The sequence below is a fragment of the Carassius gibelio genome, chromosome A14 (assembly GCF_023724105.1).
Source record: "Carassius gibelio isolate Cgi1373 ecotype wild population from Czech Republic chromosome A14, carGib1.2-hapl.c, whole genome shotgun sequence".
Taxonomy (NCBI): Eukaryota; Metazoa; Chordata; class Actinopteri; order Cypriniformes; family Cyprinidae; genus Carassius; species Carassius gibelio.
In genome coordinates this window covers 3,442,954-3,462,953 of record NC_068384.1, presented here as the reverse complement: position 1 = coordinate 3,462,953, position 20,000 = coordinate 3,442,954, and the positions used below count along the sequence as shown (strand labels likewise).

Here is a 20,000-nt window from a genome sequence, read left to right as displayed (position 1 = left end):
CCTCAAATTTTTTTTCTATTCAATAGTAAACGTTTGGGAAACTAAAAAAAAAAAAAAAAAAAAAAAACATAAATACTTTAATTCTACTGATGGCAGTCACTTATTTAAAATGTGGTCTTTGTTTTCCACTGTGTAATGTTCCACTATTTACTATTGTGAGCAATGATATCTTTACATCTGTTCTTGCTTGCATGTACTAAAAAGTTAAATTTGTAAATTACGAGATGTCACACAACTCTGTATAGAGTTTTGACATACAGCATCATTCAAAGGGCAAACTGGAGTTTAAATATCTCTGGTCATGTGACTATGTACCCCAGCCATGTAAAAACTAACTAAATAAAACAATAAATAAAATAAATAATAAAAGACATGTTTGGACTAAGTTTATTTTCATTTAACTTAACTGGATCCTGTCTGTTAACCAATCACACCAGAGCTGTGTTACATTTTGCTTAACTCAGTACCATTATGTTGCTGTATATCATCATCATCATCATTATTATAATTATTCAGGCACAACTGCAGGTTGGATGTGTGTTTGATATGTTAGAGATTGTTAGTGTGTCGTAGTACTGTAAATGTTAAGTACATAAATCTTTAATCTTAAAAGTCAGATTCTTGTGTGTATATGATCTTATAAGGGTTTTGTGCAGGAGTAAAAGTATTATGGTTAAGGACCTGCACTGTAGGTTCAGTCTATAGTTGACAGTTTGGCTGTAGAATGTGTTGCCTGAAGTTTGTTCAGAACAGTGATAATTTCAAGTCTGTTCTTTGTTTGTGTGGCACATGAAAGATGGCTTTTTGACGCAATAGCAAACCCGCAAGCCTGTTTTGTGAGAGAGCCAGATAAACTACTCAGTGCTGTTGCTCATTTCAAATGCAAAAAAGAGGCATTTTGTGAAGGAGCAGTAAAAAATCATTGCTTTATTCTGAGAGAGGATAACATTTGGTAATGAAACCAATGATATAAAGATATTAAACCGATAACTGACCTAAAATACACTCTCTGAATTTATCACTATAATTTGAACCATAATATCCTCAAAACTTTACATTTGTTGAATGAGTCTAGTGCTCATAAGTGTTTTAATGGCATTATATTTGACAGCAGTGATACTTCAATTTCTGGTTTGGTGTTGTAAATTAGGAGGTAGTTTAGCTCTTTGCTGAGGTTATCACAAATTGCACTCTGCGGTCTTGTCAAAATCAATATGCACCTGGAGGGTATCAGAGGAATTGAGCTGAATTCTCAAACAGCAGCCTGCTTGCTGAATTGCGACATATGCTGCATCACTATTTGTTATAGTTCAAAGGAGGACAGAATCTCAGTTTTGTATCTATGCTCATTCATTTAGTTGCATTTAGTGAACACATGTTTTCATTTGAAAGCAGGAAGGCCAATTTCCCTGTATCTTCCCTTTTTGTGCAAAATGCAAGCTGGTCGAAGGAATTAAATAATTTTACCAGTCATTTCTGCTGTGCATAAATGTTTTATGCGCATTCCTCCTCATTTATTTCCCAGCTTTTGTCTACTTTGCGAAAACCACAATTGCTTGCACAGCAGTATTTTAAATGGTCTATTCTTGCCTCAACAAACATGTTTTCTCATGTCCGCAAGTTCAATTTTGTCTCAAACCAAAAACAGATATATTAAAAGAGTGGGAATCTAAATGAACTGGCTGGCTTTCAAAAGTTGGGCTGTAAATCTATATATGTAAATGTGGAGCTGCAGAGGGAATAGTTTTGAGGTTTTTAAATCACTTTATAAAGAGTGTCCTGTCTCTCTTTGTCATCTTAAATCATGAATGATGTAGCCCTGCTAATGCCATTGACTCTCTTGAGTGTTTCATTTTCCTGAAACCTGGTTTCATCCCTTTGAACTGAAGTTTGAACATAACCGCTTTAGGTCTCTGAGGTCTTTTGTAGTATTGCTTTCTCTGAATTTGCATCAAGATATCAATTCACTTTACTGAGTCTAGGAATTTTTTTTTTTTTTTTTTTTGGCCAATGCACAAAAAACTGAGCCACTTTCATTTATTGCTAATGGTATATTGCCATATTTTCCCAGTGCAATTTAAAATCCCAGAGCTTGGCATTTGCTTTTTATCATTGTTCCAGCCAAAATACTTCAGTGTGAAACATTGCAACAATTCATTTTCAGGCACCAATTGTTTGTACACCTGCTTCATTATTCTCTGTTCAAACAATGTAGGAAAAAATCAAATAGCACTTTGGCTAAAGATTCATTTGTAGCGAATAAACAGATACAGATGTACCATGCAGTGATGGTTTTAGTATTTCCAGAACACTGAGCCTAAAATATGAAATTGTAGACCTAATCAAATCATTATTTTCACAGGGTCAATTTTGTCATGCAGTACATCTTCAAGTCCCCAATATCAAGCAGCGCAACTTGACAATATTGTTAAGAGCAAGAAATATTTCTTTAGCAGCAATGTTTCTTGAGCATGTGACTCTCAATAATGGATGCTGAAAATTGAGCTTAGCCGAGTTTGTTTTACATTTCAGAATATGTTAGAATAACTGTTTTGATCAAATGAATGCAACTTTGGTGAGCAAAAGAGACTTCTTTTATAAACACTGAAATCTTACCATGCCTACAAAGGAGGTGTATTCATGCTGTTTCTTATTTCCTATTCATAATATTTCAAACAAAACATGTCTTTTTTTTTTGTTTCAGTTTTTTTCCTGAGAATTTCAAATATTAGTCACTAGCAATTTAATCTAATTTGGAAAGCCGAAGAGTGCTTCAAAGCAGTGAACTCAGCAAGCACAGTGAAGTTTGACAGAACATGCCTGCAGTGCATATTCACTCATCCTCAGACTTTTTTCTTTCATCGTGTATTTTATATCCCCATCACGTCAACAGAGTTTCTTTAAATGGAAAAGAAATTTCATGCATTTTTCTTCAAAACAGTCAGAAACTTTGTTATTGTCAGCACCAAGTAAACCATCCCCCCAAAAAAGTAAATTGTTGCCAAACACAATGTTCCGAATAAATTGCTTCAATTCAACTCAACAGGATTGTTGATTGTCCTCTTCTGCTTCTGAATATGTTAAAACGGTTGGACCTCCTGCCAAAAAGTGGAGGTTTACCAGCAGCCCAACCTTCCGTGACTGCCTCTTAAATTGATTTGAGCTTCAACATGCTATTTAAAACAGCAAAAATATGTTTGGAATACAGCATGAAATAGAACGGCGAAGTGAAGGCCAGCGTGTTATTGGCATTTAAAAGAAAACCCAGAGAGTAATTTTTAACGCAGTGCATTGGTGATTGCAGAGCTTATATCTGCTGCTTCTGCTCTCTTCAGATAGCCTGAGATCCAAGACGTTTCGGTGCTTGTGAAAAGCTCTCTTTGCTTGTCTCCTTGCGCACGTTAAGATGCAAGGCTTAACTTGGCATTAAAACCAATGGCACATTCCAACGTGTGGCTAGCGAGGTGTTTATTTCACCTCTGTCCTCATCTCCCTTGCATTTATGAATATGTAAATAGTGAGGTTAACCTGGGAACAAAGCACTGTGAATAATTTAGAGATCTTGTTTTCACCTGGGTTGAACAGTCATAGAATGAGTCAAGTTCTCCTGTCATATTTGCAATTAGCCGTGCTGCGAATGAGGTTGAACGCTGAGTGTCTTTTATTGCATTTGGTGTATATCAGATTATGGATATTGTGTGGTTTTTATGACTCATGCTTCCCTGAGCGCATATGTTTCAGGCCATTTGAGCCACTTAACTAATTGATTAAATCATGTAATTGACTTTAGTCTTGAATGGAAAAACCAGGTACTACTCTTTTGTCCTTGCTTGTAGCGCTAATTCTTAATAATTGCATTGCCGGTGATGATTTGGTGCTTAGTGGCTGCCGTCCAATCTGCTCCATTGGCTCTGATCTAGACCCAATAGAGCGCTAGTTAAGTGTAATGGATCAGCAAAGTAAGGAACCACTGAAGGCAGCCAAGCATAGAAGCTCCTTGAGTGTGTGGCACACATGAACTTTTATCCCTTATCTAAGGGCCTGAGGTCTCACAGCACTTCGCCTCGTGACTGTCTTCACTTACATCTTCTCGAGATAAGGCCGCTGTGCACTCCTTGGAGAGCTTTTATGGATTGGAGAGCTTTTGTGTACCTCACTTTTCAACCTCTGGACAAGTATTGATTTTTTTGTGTTGAATTTTTTATGAATTAAGGAGACCTCAATAATTACCTTTCCCAACAGGCAAAGAGGACGGACAGACGTGTGGCAGGCCAGACACATAGACAATGTCTAAGATATCTAAAGCAGCCAAGGCAGTGAAAAAGTTGGACACTGGAGGTGTGATCAGAGCAATTGTAAGGTCTGGACAAGCGGCTCTTGGGCCTCCACTGGGCCCCATCCTGGGACAGGTACGCTTTCAGACCTCCCCTTTTCACCATTTCATTACAACTTTGTCATTTTATTCTTTCTTTTGTTCATGGCCTTTGTTATGACTCTAATGGAGTGGTTCTTAACCAGGGGTATCTCAGCCGACTTTCAATGGCGCCACAAGATAATTTTAAAATGAGACAAAACAAGCATTAAAATCAGCAGATGTATAGATTTATATATATATATATATATATATATATATATATATATATATATGTGTGTGTGTATATATATATATATATATATATATATATATATGTATCTAGAAACTTGGGGACCATATACAGGCTAGGGGAACTCATATTAATGTTAAAAAACCTCAGAAAGTGAAATTTTCATGTCATAGGACCTTTAAGGATGTTCATTTTTCATTTATTTATCTATTCTCTCTTCAATGTTAAACATCACAATGAACATTTCAAGTAACCTTAATTTCTGTAGCGCTTTATTGAGTAGAGATGGTTTGGTTGCAGCTTCACAGTATTAAATGGGAAACTAACAGAATCAATGATTCAAACTTAATCAAATTTGAGGCAATCTACTCATAAACTCAATAGTCTACTTTAACATCCTTACTGTTTATATTAGGAGCTTCCAAACCATTCTAACTCAAACTTTAAATAAAGACCAAAAGAGTTGTCTGAAGCTTAAAACTTTTGGAATCCTGTAATTAAAGCTGCTGTAGGTAACTTTTGTAAAAATATATTTTTTACATATTTGTGAAACCTGTCATTTTGTCCTCACAGTAGAATATGAGACAGATAATCTGTGTAAAAATCAAGCTCCTCCCAGTGTCCTATTGCCATTTGCAGAAATACATCGCTCCCGGCAAGAAACAACCAATCAGATTTGTGGTCCGTTACTTTGTTGTGTTCAAAATGTAGAAAAATGTATATAATAAGCGAGTACCCCATGAATCCATTTTCCTAACTGTGTTTTTAGCTTGTCCTGAATCACTAGGGTGCACCTATAATAAGTGTTTATATTCGGACTATTTTAGATTGCTTCAGGGGTACCGCGGCGGAGTAACCCAGTACCTTTGTGATTCTTCATAGACATAAACATAGAGAAGTAGATCCGGCTACATAGTTCTTCCGCAAGACACAAGCAGTTCTGTTTATTAACCGCTAGAGCGTCAAAAGTTACCGACTGCAGCTTTAAGTTTAAAGAAAATACAGTCTGGCCTTTGAATATTGTTGAATATGATGGTGGTCTTTAGAGTTGAAAATGTTGAGACAGCACATCTGCTGTTGTTGCTCCTTTGACCATTTCAAGCTGTCTTTTGCAGGAGTTGAATGTTCAGAAAGAAAATAAGATTTCATATATTTACAACGTAACAAAAAAGTCTGTCTTGAAATGTGATGTTTCTCTGCAGGTAGTACTCGTGGTATTCTCCACCATAGGGACTGACGTAACTGTTTAGCCAAATGTTGACACAGGCTTACATCTGCTCTCATATGTGAAGCACATTCATAACTAACAAGCTAATTACAGCTTTAATGATGTCATTACAGTCCCTTGCCCATCATGATGATAATAAACGAGACACTTTTACTTCTGCCAACAAAAGTCAACCTTGCCTCCTGAGTGTGCTTTCATGCCGAAGAAAGCTATTGCAAACTAAATATGAGGTGTAATGAGCATCAGTCAAGCAAAGCAGCTCCATATGTCAGTGAAACTCATGTATTCGTGTGTTTGTGCATGTATCAAACTGTGCTCTTGTCAGCTCTGTTTGAGCTCTGCTTTGCCTTTGTGCCTGTGCTGCCATCTTTGGCTCAACTTTTATGTGTATTAAACTAAATAAATTGCAGTCACTATGCATTCGGCTTACAGCTCTGGCCCTTTAATCTTCCCGCTTTCTCCCTTCTTTGTTTTTTCTCTAGTCTGCTTAACCATTCCTGACAGGGTATAAGCACATAGAGGTAGGCTGTCTGTCGGCCGGGGGGCAAATTTAAACAAACGAGAGAAATAAAAGAGGGAGCTCTGGAGGAGGGAGGGGAGCTCACAGCTTCTGTGGAGGAGAGTAATTACAGTCCAGAGAGAAATTAACTGAATGGAGGAGAGAAACAGAGGACAGAATAAAACAGGGGCATATTAGACAATAATTCAAGGGTTTTGTACATGAGGTAAATGAGTGAATCTCTGAAACATGTTAACATCACATTTCTCCCCTAAAAATCAAAAGGAAATCTATATATTTATTCGGTAACACTTTAGTATAGGGTCCAATTCACACCAATAACTAGTTGCTTATTAGCATGTCTATTATTAACATATTGGCTGTTTATTAGTGCTTATAAAGTACATATAGCGCATGACATCCATAATCCTACCCAATACCCTAAACTTAACAACTACCTTATAAACTATTAATAAGCAGCAAATAAGGAGTTAATTGATGCAAAAGTCATAGTTAATGGTTAGTTAATAGTGAGAATTGGACCCTAAAATAAAGTGTGACCATTTATTCATCATTATAAAAATGTTTTACTGAGACATTATTTTCATGTCAATAGTGGAATAGTTAACATAAAGATATTATTATTTATTATTAACTCAATCAAGGGATGTGCTTAATTTTCCTGAAATAATGTCAAAATGCTAACAAAATGACTTCTATTATGCAAAACCCTTAATTGATTCTTTTAATTTTGGGGTGAAATATCCACTAATTGAACATTATGCATGTCTGTCCTGCTAGTTCTGTTCTTTTCACTGATTTATTGTCATTACTGGAAAACTGATCAATTACAGGGGATATAACATGCATTTAAAATGAAGAGAGAAAGAGGTGAAAGGCTGAGAAATGACATTCTGGTCTAGTTCATACAGTATTGCTTCATGTGGAACTGTTCTCTGTAATTCAATTAATTTATAGCTAGACTTATTTTTAGCATTTGTCATGCAAGTTTGTCCGCTTTAATGCTTGGTAAATATTCCATGTAAATCATGAGTGAAGCTCTTATAAGCTCTTAGCTCTTTGAAAAATGAGTCCCTTTTCAATTAATATGAATAATAATGGTTTATCAGACCAGGGGTGGGGGATTGTAGAGGGCTTTAGAGGCTACTGATGGAGAGTGGATAATACCCAACCACCCTACCGTAATCGGCACCAGGAATCATTCTCTATCACCACATCAGAAAGTGCATGTTTCTCAAACATCATACTCTGATGCATACAGATGTGTCATTGGAAACCACAATGGAAAAGACACATGCTGTGGTAAATATGATACATTTACAGGTGGAGATCAATGAGCCATCACTGTCCATTCTGTGTACAAATGCCTGGGGCTGCCCATATAGTGGTCTAAACGTATGAGACAACATTGAGAAACTGAAATATAATTTGAATCTAAATAATAAACAAAATTTTATGATTTTGAAATATTGATGACATGTGAACTGTTTGTACAGATGGTTAGATGCTCTTGCTTCCAATGATAAAAATAGCATTTGTGCTTCATTCTGTGCTGGGTTCACACAGACTTCTGGAGCTAATTTAGCTCGAGTGCTGCTGTCATTAAAGAAAAAGAGGGCTAGTACAAATACTTAAAAAAAAAAAAACATGAATGCAGTTTTTGGCCTGAAATTGCTGCGCTGATAGTATAATGAATACATCTGTATAAAAAAATGTGTTGAAGTAGAAGGAAGTGCAAAATAGAAGCATTTTTCACTTTTGGGCCTCACTGTATGCAATTGTGGGAAAAGTTTTACTGTTGAAAGTGATTGACAGGTACTTTCGTTACTGTTTTTGCTCAACCATGAAACATCCATTTAGTTGATGGAGGAACGGATTAATTTGTTTGTGAAAACCAACCATTTTTTTTTTTTTTAAATGAAGATCCATCCCATATAATTTTAGAAATGTTGTCATTAGGTTTGACAGGTCTGCACAAATCTCACATGTCAGACCAACAGATTATGGGTTGGGCAGGTGTCTATGAAACATTTTTATTATAGAGTAGAATATTAACAGTGGTCATGCTTCACAGTACATGGTTTAATTCAAGTCCTTGATGAACACCGAAACGAACAAGAGTAACAATATTAATTGTTGCTCTTTTAAGAAGGCACTTGATTAAAACAGCTCCCCCCGCCTCATTATCATTTTGTCTGGGAGGTCCACACCACAGCAGGCTGCTCGTGTTTGGCTTTACAAATCATCAGCTGTACAAACTACAAAGTGTGCTAATATGATGAGTTATCTCTGCTAATCTTGCCAAAAGCACAGAGACTCCAGGGACAGTTACAAGCCTACAAAAAACTGTTGTTGGCAGTTTCATGGCTTTTTCATGACCTCTAGAGCTCATGGGAAATGTAAGCCGGCCCCAGTGAGGTTTCAGTGGGGTCTATGCTGACGTGGGGGAGTGTGTGGCTGTGTCCGTGATTGCGTGAGAGTGTGTGGTAGCACGTAGAGGATGACACTGGAGATATGCACTCTTGTTCCTGCTCCGTGGCTTGCTCCGATGATGCTCCACGGGTCTGGTTTCCAGTTCCTGTGGCAGCTCCTGCGCCCTGCATCCCTCCGCTGCCCCTTCTGTGCCTCTCCCAGGCGGAGCTCAACTTTACTGCAAGAGCCAGCAGGTTTTTCCCCAGGAACACCGTGGATACCCGTGGGTCCCTATACCACAGCATCCCGACCCCTCTGGGGACGAGCGTGAACACGTTAATGGTCACCAGGCTAAGCCACGGATAGATGGCCTCTTTCCGAGCCGCCTGCAGCCCAGGCAGTGCAGTAGCACCCAGCTCTGTGAGCGACACACAGGGAAGCAACAGCAACAGCACATAACAGTAAAAGAACACTACACCCTCCACCCAAAGAGGAACCCCCACACTTCCCTGCACCTCCCACAGGCCGGCTTGAAGATCCAGCACATCAAGCAAGTCAACCACCACCCACAGAAGCCGGCTACGCACCTCCTGCTTCCTGCGGAGTGGAGTCATGTAATCTGCTCCTGTCAGGATGAGGAACAGTGAGGGCAGGCACACTGAAAGTAAAAGAGTCAGAGTTTTGCGGGCAAGAGGATCCGGAGGTCGTCTTTCCTGTCTGTAATTCTGACACACAAAGAAAAGCTTCAGCTGCAGCAGTGAGAGGAAAAGAAACCAGAGTGCGTTGGCGAAGCCCCGACGGGGAGAGCGAGCCTCCGAAACCACACCGGCGGAAACAAAGCGCAGCGCCAGCAGGAAACACAGGTCACCCAGTGCGACGGCAACACATGGCCATACTGCAGGACGGGCTCCACCTCGAGGTCCCAGCATGCTCTGCTCCAGCAGATAGAGGTCGACCACAGCCATCGTGCTCACTGTCACCAGAGTAGACACGCACACCTGGGGCGAGGGCAACATGCTTGAGGAAGAAGGAGAAATGAGGACATAGTCAGACTGTATATCCTGATATAACATGACCTGCATGATTGTGCTTTTACAAGACAGCAATATACAGAGTTTTTTTTATACAGAGAAAAGTGCAATTTCAGAGTAAATATATTGGCCATATATCTTCAAACAATACTATTTATGGCCTTTTAGTAAAATTTTATGGACTGAGCAAAATGCATGATTTTCTGCAATGTGCAGGTCAACAATACACTATTCATGCTCTCCCTTCAAGCAGCTTCATTGTTTGACAATGTTTAAATGGGAGAGTTTTTCTTTTCTTTGTGCATCTGATTACAGATAGCTTGGGATTACACAAGATTTGTATTTTAAAGACAACCAGGGTGCATAATTTCCTTTTTGGGTTAAAATAATTTCTTAATATGAAATTCAAATGGTATGACAATTACGAGATTAGACCGTACAGAAATTGAAATATACATGCCAATACACACTATATACACAGTCACACAATGCTGATGTTGTTAACATTTAATAATTTGAGAATAAAGTATAACAGTATTAATCATTTGCATGGTTTGATGTGATATGAGATAAACGAGTTTAAGATTAAATCACCATTGGTAGAGTGATTTATTTCAATGCTTTTTTCCTTAGTTGGTCAGAACAAACATGGCAGACTTGTTACTTGTTAATTCTTATTTGGGTCATATATTCCTCGACTGTGATTGTGAAGTACTGACTGCCACAGTCACCTCGGTGGAGCCGAGCTAACACACAACCCACGCAAGGAAGATAATTCCGCAAACAGCTACAATTGCAGGTTTTCAAACAGAGATGGCGTCAAAGAGAAAAAATTTATGGACTACAGATTTAATATCAAAGATAGCTGCTGATTGTCTGTACCGAAGGCCTTGACAAATGTAGTTTGCAATCTTGGGCTATTTCATAATTCATGTTATTTCAAATACTTGTTCAGTTTACAAAGCCTGTGACATTGACTAGTAAAATTATGTTTGTGGCAATACTGAGTATAAGCATTTTCTTGGTTTAGACAGGGTGTTGGTGATGGTCAGGGTCTTTTTTTTCCATCACTTCTATACACAAGCATATCTTTCTGCTTCCAGTCTAATTTATTTTTCCCAGTTGATGCCTCAAATATAATAGAAGATGGCAGAATCTTTCTTTCTTTGTACCTTTCTAAATAAGATTTTTCATCTCATAAAAATTTTAATCCCTTCATCTTTCCAAGTGTTCCAGGTTTTCTGCTTAGTGTATAGCATTCATGTCAACCCTTGTTCCCTTATTAATTAATTATATCGAAGGAAACCCAGACACAATTTCAAAGCCTCTTTTCCTCATGGTTTGCCTTCCGTGCTGGTTTTCTGTTACATATTGCAGCATTTAATTGTCTTTATTTTCAGTATGAAGCATGACTTGATCAAGTCTGATTCTCTGGCTCATTTTGAGTGCATTGGGCCACCTGGAAAATGGCGACGCTCAATCTTAATACTCTCCGAGCTGTCCTTATAACACTGCATACTTATGTTGATTTTATTCATAAGGCATATTTCAGCAACGGACAGTGTAAAACTGTGGTATTGATTCATGTAGAGAAATGATTGTGGGCTTTATGGTGAAATCAAATGCAGGCCTTCTCAGCCGGATGGTGCACTAGCTGTCTGTCCATTTGTGTCTGATGTGAATGTCAACACCTACAGATGGCTTTTTAAATATAAAAATCATTACTGTTGAAGATATACAGAGTGTCAACAGGGCATAAGATACAGGTTTGCTACATTTAGTTTTATTGGATTTTTTTTATCTTAGATGTTAAAATTTCTAATTTACCCAAAAGTGGATGATATGAGAAAGAGTAAATTATGACAGAATCTTGATTTTTGGGTGAACTATACCATTACAACCCTTACAGCTTCTAAAGACTCCTTACGTGTATGTGTGGATATGTGGGGAGAAAGTGTTAAATGGTGAGGTGAAATGAAAATTGGATGGAATGAGAGAAAGACGGCGAGAGCATGGTGGTGATGCATTCCCTTGGCTTTTTACAGACCTAATAAAGTGTTACGGTATGATGGTAATAGTTAATAAATAAGCTGAGGGAAATGAAAAAGGAAAGAGTGACGAGTATTACACAAAAAGCACAGACGACGTACTCTGGGAATAAGGAGATGTTGTGTTTGAGAACTGTTGATGAGAATAGAAATGGAAATATATTCATAGCTTGGGAACTGTAGAAATTAAATGCATTAATACGCAGTGTGGAGGAAATGAAGGGAGTATGTTGGTAAATGACCTAGAATGATTAATCTTCTGTGAGCTCTGTGGAATGAAAAGGCGTGCGTCACTAATATCTGATATTGACTGTAGACTTTATTTTTGTCTCTGTTACTGATTTTCTGCTTTGGAATTCAATTGAATCCATTAATCTTAGACTATGAGTGTTGAACTTAGATGAGGCCACATGATCCTAAAGAAAAATTTATTGCACAGGACACATATTTCATTTTCAATCAGAAAAATGATAGAAGTTATTTTAAATCAAAAAAGAACTGAAACCCAGAAGGCTTGCCTGTAGGTGCAGAGCTTATCTTTTGATTCCACTGTCAGCCCATAATTCATCAGGTTATCAAGTCACTTGGAAGATACTGTGTTGTTTTATCCAGGCACATCAATAATAACTAGACATCAGTACTGACAGTCAGTGCATCCTTAAGCATAAGGGATGGCTTAAGGATGCTGGTTACAGTGCATAATTTTATGCAATTTTTCTGTACAAATGTGTTCTTTTGATCTGCGCTTGACTAGTCTTTTGATGTATAGGCACTAATGTTCTTGCATCTTATATTCAGTATATGCTTCAAATGTTGCAATCTAATGATCGTGTTATTGTGTCTTAAGGCATAATTTAAACAATTTTTCCATATTTATTATCAGACACTTTAACATAACAACTAAACCTATATTGGTAATTTGCAGAAGTTATTTGATTCTCAGTTGTTTTAAAGGGATCAAGTTTACCCAAAATAAGTCATTTTGAACTATTAAAAAAATTCAATTGACATTTCTCAAATTATATATTTTACGTTCCAGATAAATAAATAAAAAGTCATACAGGTTTGGAATGACATGCGGGTGAATAAATGATGACAGAATTTTAAACTGTGCCTGCAGTGTTTTAGAAGATAAGAAGTAATGTAATGAAGTAATCAAGACAATGGAGAAACGTAAAAGCTTCTCATAAATAACACTCTCAAGTGATGTTCATAATTACTGGATTTAATACAGTGTGATAAATATTGTAAATGTTTAATTGCTGTGTGCAAGTGCCCATAATCAAGTCTACCTCTCATTCTTGGAGATACTCTCGGCTGGACTCATGCCACATGCCCTCATTTACGAGTAAATGGCTGAAAATGTCCGTCGGTAATGTGCCATTGAACCATTCCCACACAGAGAAGATCATCTGTACAGTGAGAGCATCAGTGTTCGCGAATAAATGGCATCATCTGTCTTGATGCTTGCAAAGTGTCGTGCTGCTGCCACTGCAGGACGTGTGATCAGACCAGTACCACACTTCAATAAATCACCATATTGCGACAGGTGTCAATACATTAGGATCTACCATCCGAATAAATACTTGGTGAGCTGTCAGTCTCACCAAAGAGCAAGTCAGTAGTAAAACATTTGAACTTTTAGACTTGAAAGATGCATGAATAATTGAATGTCAAGTTGCAAGAGAGCTGAACTTAATGCAACCAGGATTAGATGAAGTAGAGAATGTATTTACCCCAGAGCATGAAGACTTCACACAGCAATCTCAATCTAGTGACCAGCGCAAACCTGCAGGCATCAAGATGATATTATCTGAATCCTGTGTCCGAGATCTCGCTGTTCGTCCAGTTATGACACTGTACGTCCGCTCAGCATAACTAAACCTGGAAAATAATCCAGCCACACCAAGCTCAAAGACTACATTGTCCATAATATAAACACTGATGTGCAGTTTATTCGGCCGAAGTGATGAGGAGGCGAGCCTTTCAGTCTTCTGACTTTCCTTGTCGCAAAATCCTTATATAAACGGCGTGGGGTTTATTCCGTTTTTTCGACTCGAGCTCGAGCAGGATCCTTCGCGCTCCATCCAGACTCTCGGGCGACTGTGAGGAAGCTTTGTGCGGGCTGAGGAGTAGAAGTCCGTTAGAAGTGTGCTAGAAACGTCTTATCTTCTAAATATGTAACGGAAGCCGCTTTTTTCCGAGTATCTCCTTGTCTTCATACTTCATTTAGGAAAGGGCGCGAAAGAACGCGTCGCGAGACAGTTTATGATTGCAGTGTGTCATTTGTAGGCAGTTTACGTGCACTTGTACCCCTCCCTCCGCTCGCTCTCTAACTCTACCGTTTAGTTGCTTCTCTCGGATTTCACTTCGGATAGCAGGCGGGGATATTTGAATGGCCCCGTGCATATTGCATGGGAGTCACAGTCCGGAAGAGTCCATGCTACGAATTACTGCCGCTAGTGCAATCATTGCAATGATAATTACATTGTTCAAAGCTGAAGAAAACAACACCCACGGTGTCCCTGCTGTTAGTGACGAATGATTGTATGCTGAGATGAACTAGAAGGTCCTTTCAGATTGGTTATTTGTCATTTTAACAATTTTTTTTAAAATCTAGAACAGCTATGCCTTGGTGAAGACTGATTACTAGACTAGATTACTAATGCAGTCTATGTATTTATAAGCGAATTCAAGGTGCACTCTGTATTTTTTTTTTTTCTTAAATATAACTTTTGAAAAATGTACAAAGGTCTAATAACAGCTGAGCTAAATAACATTTTTGTAAACAGGTCACATATGGACCTACTTCCATGCTAGTATTTCTATAGACATTTCCAATTTAGTCCCTTAAATTGAGCAATAGGTTGTAGCTTACCCAATGGAGATGTTAATATCTCACATTTTGATCATGATCAATGAAAATCAATGTTTTAAGATCAAAACACATTTGTCAGTATCTTTTTTTTTATCTTTATGGATGCAATTAATTCCAAATACTACCCATACCTAGAAAACTTTTTGCAAAATTTGGTTCTGATAGTTGTACCCGGGAGACACTGAATCATTTGGAGCCGAAAGGAGCAACATTTTCTATCTGTCTACCAATCCTTGTGAGCCAGACAATAATGATTCTTGAAACATCATACTCTAAAAATGGCTTCCCAGAGAAGACATTTATTGAAAAAAAAATATATATATATATTTGAAAATGGTACAGTAACAGCGCTATCTGATTTGATATGCACTGGCCCCTTCTTTATACAAACATGGGTCCATTTTACTTATATAGAATTAAGAGGAAAAGTTAAGGAGGAAGCTTAATATTAATGGGTTTAGGAACTGCTCTTGCATGATCAGAGTGCCAGTGTGACAGGAGATTGAGCTGAATTTCATTATCTGTAAGAACCATTTTTTCCCCCACAACTGTTCTGACAGGCCAGTTTCCATTGTCTTTATGGCCTTTGTGAAATCAAAGGTTACCCCAGCAAACACACACATACACACACACACTTTTTTTTTCTTTACAATGTTCACCTCATGTATTCATGGTGATAGTCTTGAAGTTCTAATTAGCCAGATGGAAAAGAAAGGCATAGAGAAGGCAAAGTCATCATTCTTGTCACAGTCATCTGTGCGCACCACTGGTTTCCAGACATTTTCCATTCTTTGCCTTCAATATTTTTTCACCTTTGTTAGCTCCACCCACTACTCTCTACATTCTCTTTCTCCATCTCACCCACTCGCTCTCTCACCCGTCCCCATGGGCTGAAGTGTTTGAAGGTCACTGATGCTAGCTCTCAGCACGAAGGGAGTGAGAACGACGGAGAAAATTAGACCACAAGAGTCCAGCAGTGCACAGTCAACACTTTTTGCCCCTATAAAGTTGGTAAAGACTCTGCCTTATGCAAATGTTACAGGCCTGATTGGTGCCCCAGGTGTGCACTGGCAGAAGCTCGTCCCAAGACACTGCTCACTACATCCATCTGCTACCCATTAGAGCTCTTAGTGGACAAAACACATGCTCCAACCACAACGAAACAATCTGTCTTACAGACTGGAAGAATCTCACAATGAGCACACAGCTTGATATACTGTTTTTGATCATTAATCCGCACCTTAACGTCCAAGTTGTATTTCCGGAACTTAAAATATTTATAAATCTTACAATTACAACCAACCCTGGCTCAACTGATAATGATACTCGATTAATTATCACCAGTCTTACTGATTAACCGACTGCGATGTTGCAGAGCTCCGATAAGATAAGACATCCACTGATGCGATGTTAGTCTCTGAAGAATGGGTCTGAGGAATTGGGCTCTTTACTTTAATAACATAACTTTTAATGAAATCTTTTCACACTCACTGATTTCCATCAGATGTTAGACATCAGCACAGATACGACTCCTTCAAAGCATTTACTGTCCTTTTTTACTTTTTCAATGCAGTGGACCCAAATGCTTTGACTTAGACCTTCACCCTGCATTTTATTATATTTAAATCTGTCTGTTGTGCTTTTATAAAATGTTTGCAAGGCAACACGCCTCATATTGAAGGACGCGGTCCTTGAGGATCTCATTTAGAGGAGCAACACAGCATTGTTTCTTCAGACTGAAGTAGGTATAACTATCAATATAGACTGTAAAAATACACCATAATATTGACAGGAGAATAATGTGTCCCCAGTGGCACATCTTGCTTTGAACGCATTAATCATCACGGTTTATACTTTAAACAAAGATGTGTTTTTAGATGTGTTTGAGGTTGCAGTGGAATTTGGGATGATCAAAGATAGAGCCATTAGCCATTCTGACAAATTTTGCTAGCATTCCACAATGTCTGATGCAAACATTGTGTGATCGCCTGTGGATCAAGAGAATAAACATGAATCCTCTTTGCATTCAAAATCAGGACCCTTTCCAGTACAAAGCCTTGTCCATTTCTGTCCTGAGCTTGAGGCTGCTTGATGGGTTTGACTGGTTTGAGGGTATGAAGCTAATCAGCTGTAAGACACCCTTATAGGGAATAATGTAATAAAATGGGAAGAGTGCTGCACATTAAATTAGGAAAGGGGAACCGGAGTAATTAATTAGAGTGTCTAACACTGCAGAGTTTAATTAACCTTTCTTCTACACCCCTCACCTCACCCCCATCTTTCAGGATGCTGGCGTGGGCAATGAATTGCCCATCCTAGGGTGCCAGGGGCAATTAATCCTGCCTGCTGCCCCAAAGCCACGTCCCCTGTCATGCTTGTGTACAAATGCCCTTTTTTGCGCTTCTGTTTCACTCACTGTTACATATCACTGCGCACAAGGAGGGAACATGCAGTGCCATGTCATCTAAATCCCACACTAAGAGAGCGCTTTGAAAGATGTTCTCCCACTTCATCTCACTCTTTTCTCTTTATACCAGCTCCTTTTGTTTCTTATTGTCTGCAGAAAAAAAATCATTCATCATTCTGTCATCATCTGCTCACACTCATGTTGTTCCCAACCTGTATGACTTACCTTCTTTCATCAAACAGAAAAGGAGAAATTATTAGTTACATTTTGTTCTGTTTCTCGCACCAAGCTATTGGATGACTACATAGGAATTGAATGGGGTGGTGTTATTATTGTTAACTATTCAAAAATATTATTCGTAAATTGGAAAAAAAAAAGCAGAAATTAAATATGGTGTAAATATTAGATGAATAACTTGTTGCTTTAGCAGCCATCAGAAATGAAGAACTAAAAATGAAAAATAAATAAATAAATTAAGGCTGAATGGAAATATTAAAAACTGATGTAATGTATAAATAGCAAAAAAAAAAATGAAAAGCTAATTCAGAATGTTAAAAGACATCATAAAAGTATATAAGTCATACTAAAAGAACACTGCTTTAATGACTTTTATGGGGCTTTTGTTTGATTTATGAAGCTTGAAACTTTAGCTTTGTTTCATTGTACTTCCTTGGATAACTTCTGTTTGTATTTTGCAGATTTCACAAAAGTTACACAAGTTTAGAACAGCATTAGGGTTAATAAAGCATGAATGACGCTATAACAATTTTTTATTTTTTTATTTTTTGGTGCACTATCCTTTTAATTGCCTCATTTTGCTGTAAGTGAATATTTTATATCCATTCCCATCACTGATGAAGTCTTTTGTCCAGCATCTTCTACTGACCCATGCAATGATCTGTTCCTTCAACCATTTTAATTTGCTTAATTTCTTCTTAATGCATTTAATTATGCAGGTTTTCACTTAGTTGCAAATCACACTGTCCTAATGCCTTCTCCTCAGAGGCTTTGGTCTAAAGTGATAGAACCACTTGAATCCACCACCGTGCTCCTTTTCCTTCTGCTTTTCTTTAATGGATTGTGCTCACAGCCCTCACACATACATTCTTTATTCACGCGGGTCCCTATGGCCTCTCCATACATCAGCACTCTGAAGCCTTTCACCCGCTTTGTCAAACGGACCTCCTGATTGTAAGTATTGATCTTCAATGTTGCTCTCATAGGGGACATGACTTGAACGTTACATTGTTCTTCTTTGTCCTCACAGGAGATATATACACGTGTGCAATATTATTAGACACCCTTATATATGTGGCCCTCAATCTGTTACTTCTGAAAAAGCTGTTACTTTCTGAGTCTGTTCTCACTCTTTTTGTCATTCATCCATGTCAGAGACCATCTCGTTAAAAAGAATTGCTGAAGCTGAAAGCTTATGTTATAAAAATGAAACAAATGCAAAGCGGGAGAACTGATGAAAAGAATGAATAAAGGAGGCGTTTTGTGAATCACAAATACAATCCAGATGCAGATACCCTGCACAGCATATATTAGATGAAGCAGTTTTTACTCTGGTTATTAAATTATTCCCCTTGTTAGAGAGTTGTTTGTTTCCCACGAACATATTTCATAACAAATTGATCTGTAAGCATGATTGTTTTGAAAGCATTCATGTCTTGTTATCTTCTCACACAATTCACCCAGGATTTTTCTTTTGTCAGATCCTTCACCATAAATGGCCGCTTTATGTTAGAGGATATTGATATGATAAACACTTTTAATATTCATCTCAGATAATAAAAAACCTGCAGTGTCCAAGGTTGATAGCATGCCTCCATCAAGGTGATGTACTGCAACCATTTTAGTTCTTCCCAGCTCTGCTTTTAGCAGTTGAGGAACGAGGAGGTGTAATTGGACTGCTTCACTTCTAGATGATTAGATCTTGGTTTTTAGAGAGCTAGACTGATACTTTGGCCTGCACTCGAAAGTGAATGTATCTCCCATTAAACGTACAATGTCTTGGTCATCTGGAGCTTTATTTTGTAAAGATTGTCAGATTGTCTTCATCTTCAAGCCTTGTCTTTTCAACCAACAACAGATTCCTTTTTTTATAAAAGCCTCACTCATGATATTAAAAGCATGATCCATTGTACCCCTCTTTGTTTGGCACAGTTTGACTGTCTTGTGCATCTGATATCTGCACACCACCAGAACCTTTCATCCTTGTTGTCCGCCTGCTTTCCCCCCATCATCATCATCAGACGACCACTTCCTCACAGATCTGTCTGATATCCTCTGCATTCCACCAAATGGCTTTGCTTGTTTCACCTCTTTCAGAACTAAAACAACAACTTTAAAGGGAGTTAAAAAGCAGCGGGTTGAAAAACCGAAGTAGAAGTAATGTGTAATCGCAGCCCAAGGGTTTTTGAGGCTCTCCTAACAACCTTAGTTTAATATGAATCCATATTTAATTAGGAATCACCCACCGCCTTTCTTGTTTACTTAGATCTGTTGTTCTCGCTGAAGTCAGAGCTCAGGGAGATGCTAGTGGGTTGACATGGGATTACTATTAATAAGCAAGTCAGGAGGGAGATGGGCTGCCTGCAATCCAGGGCATTTGTTTTCATTTCATTAGTGTTGAGATTTTTTTGATTATTATGCAGTGTACTGGCTGAACAGTAATACCTCTGGATTTGTGAGGAAATATTTGCTATTCTCGTATAACAGTATGTGCTTTATATAATCTAAAAATATTGCATCAGTATATACAAGTTAGGATCAAATAGGAAGGAAGTTATTTGCAAATGGACTTTGCACCAAAAGATGCTGTTTATCTTGGCCCGTATATCACCCAAGAGATATATCTTTGACTTTG

At 38.1% G+C, this 20,000-nt stretch overlaps 1 protein-coding gene and 1 pseudogene across 1 annotated transcript; one reads left to right on the top strand and one right to left on the bottom strand.

Annotated features, from left to right (window-relative positions):
• Positions 1-20,000, top strand: part of LOC128027339 (39S ribosomal protein L11, mitochondrial-like) — a 28,165-nt pseudogene that overhangs the window by 308 nt on the left and 7,857 nt on the right.
• Positions 7,527-14,603, bottom strand: LOC128027338 (transmembrane protein 121-like). Its single transcript, XM_052614879.1, has 2 exons — positions 13,580-14,603; positions 7,527-9,781 (listed from the first exon to the last, which is right to left on the bottom strand). The coding sequence occupies exon 2, from the start codon at positions 9,778-9,780 to the stop codon at positions 8,734-8,736; it is 1,047 nt and encodes a 348-aa protein (XP_052470839.1). The 5' UTR covers position 9,781; positions 13,580-14,603; the 3' UTR covers positions 7,527-8,733.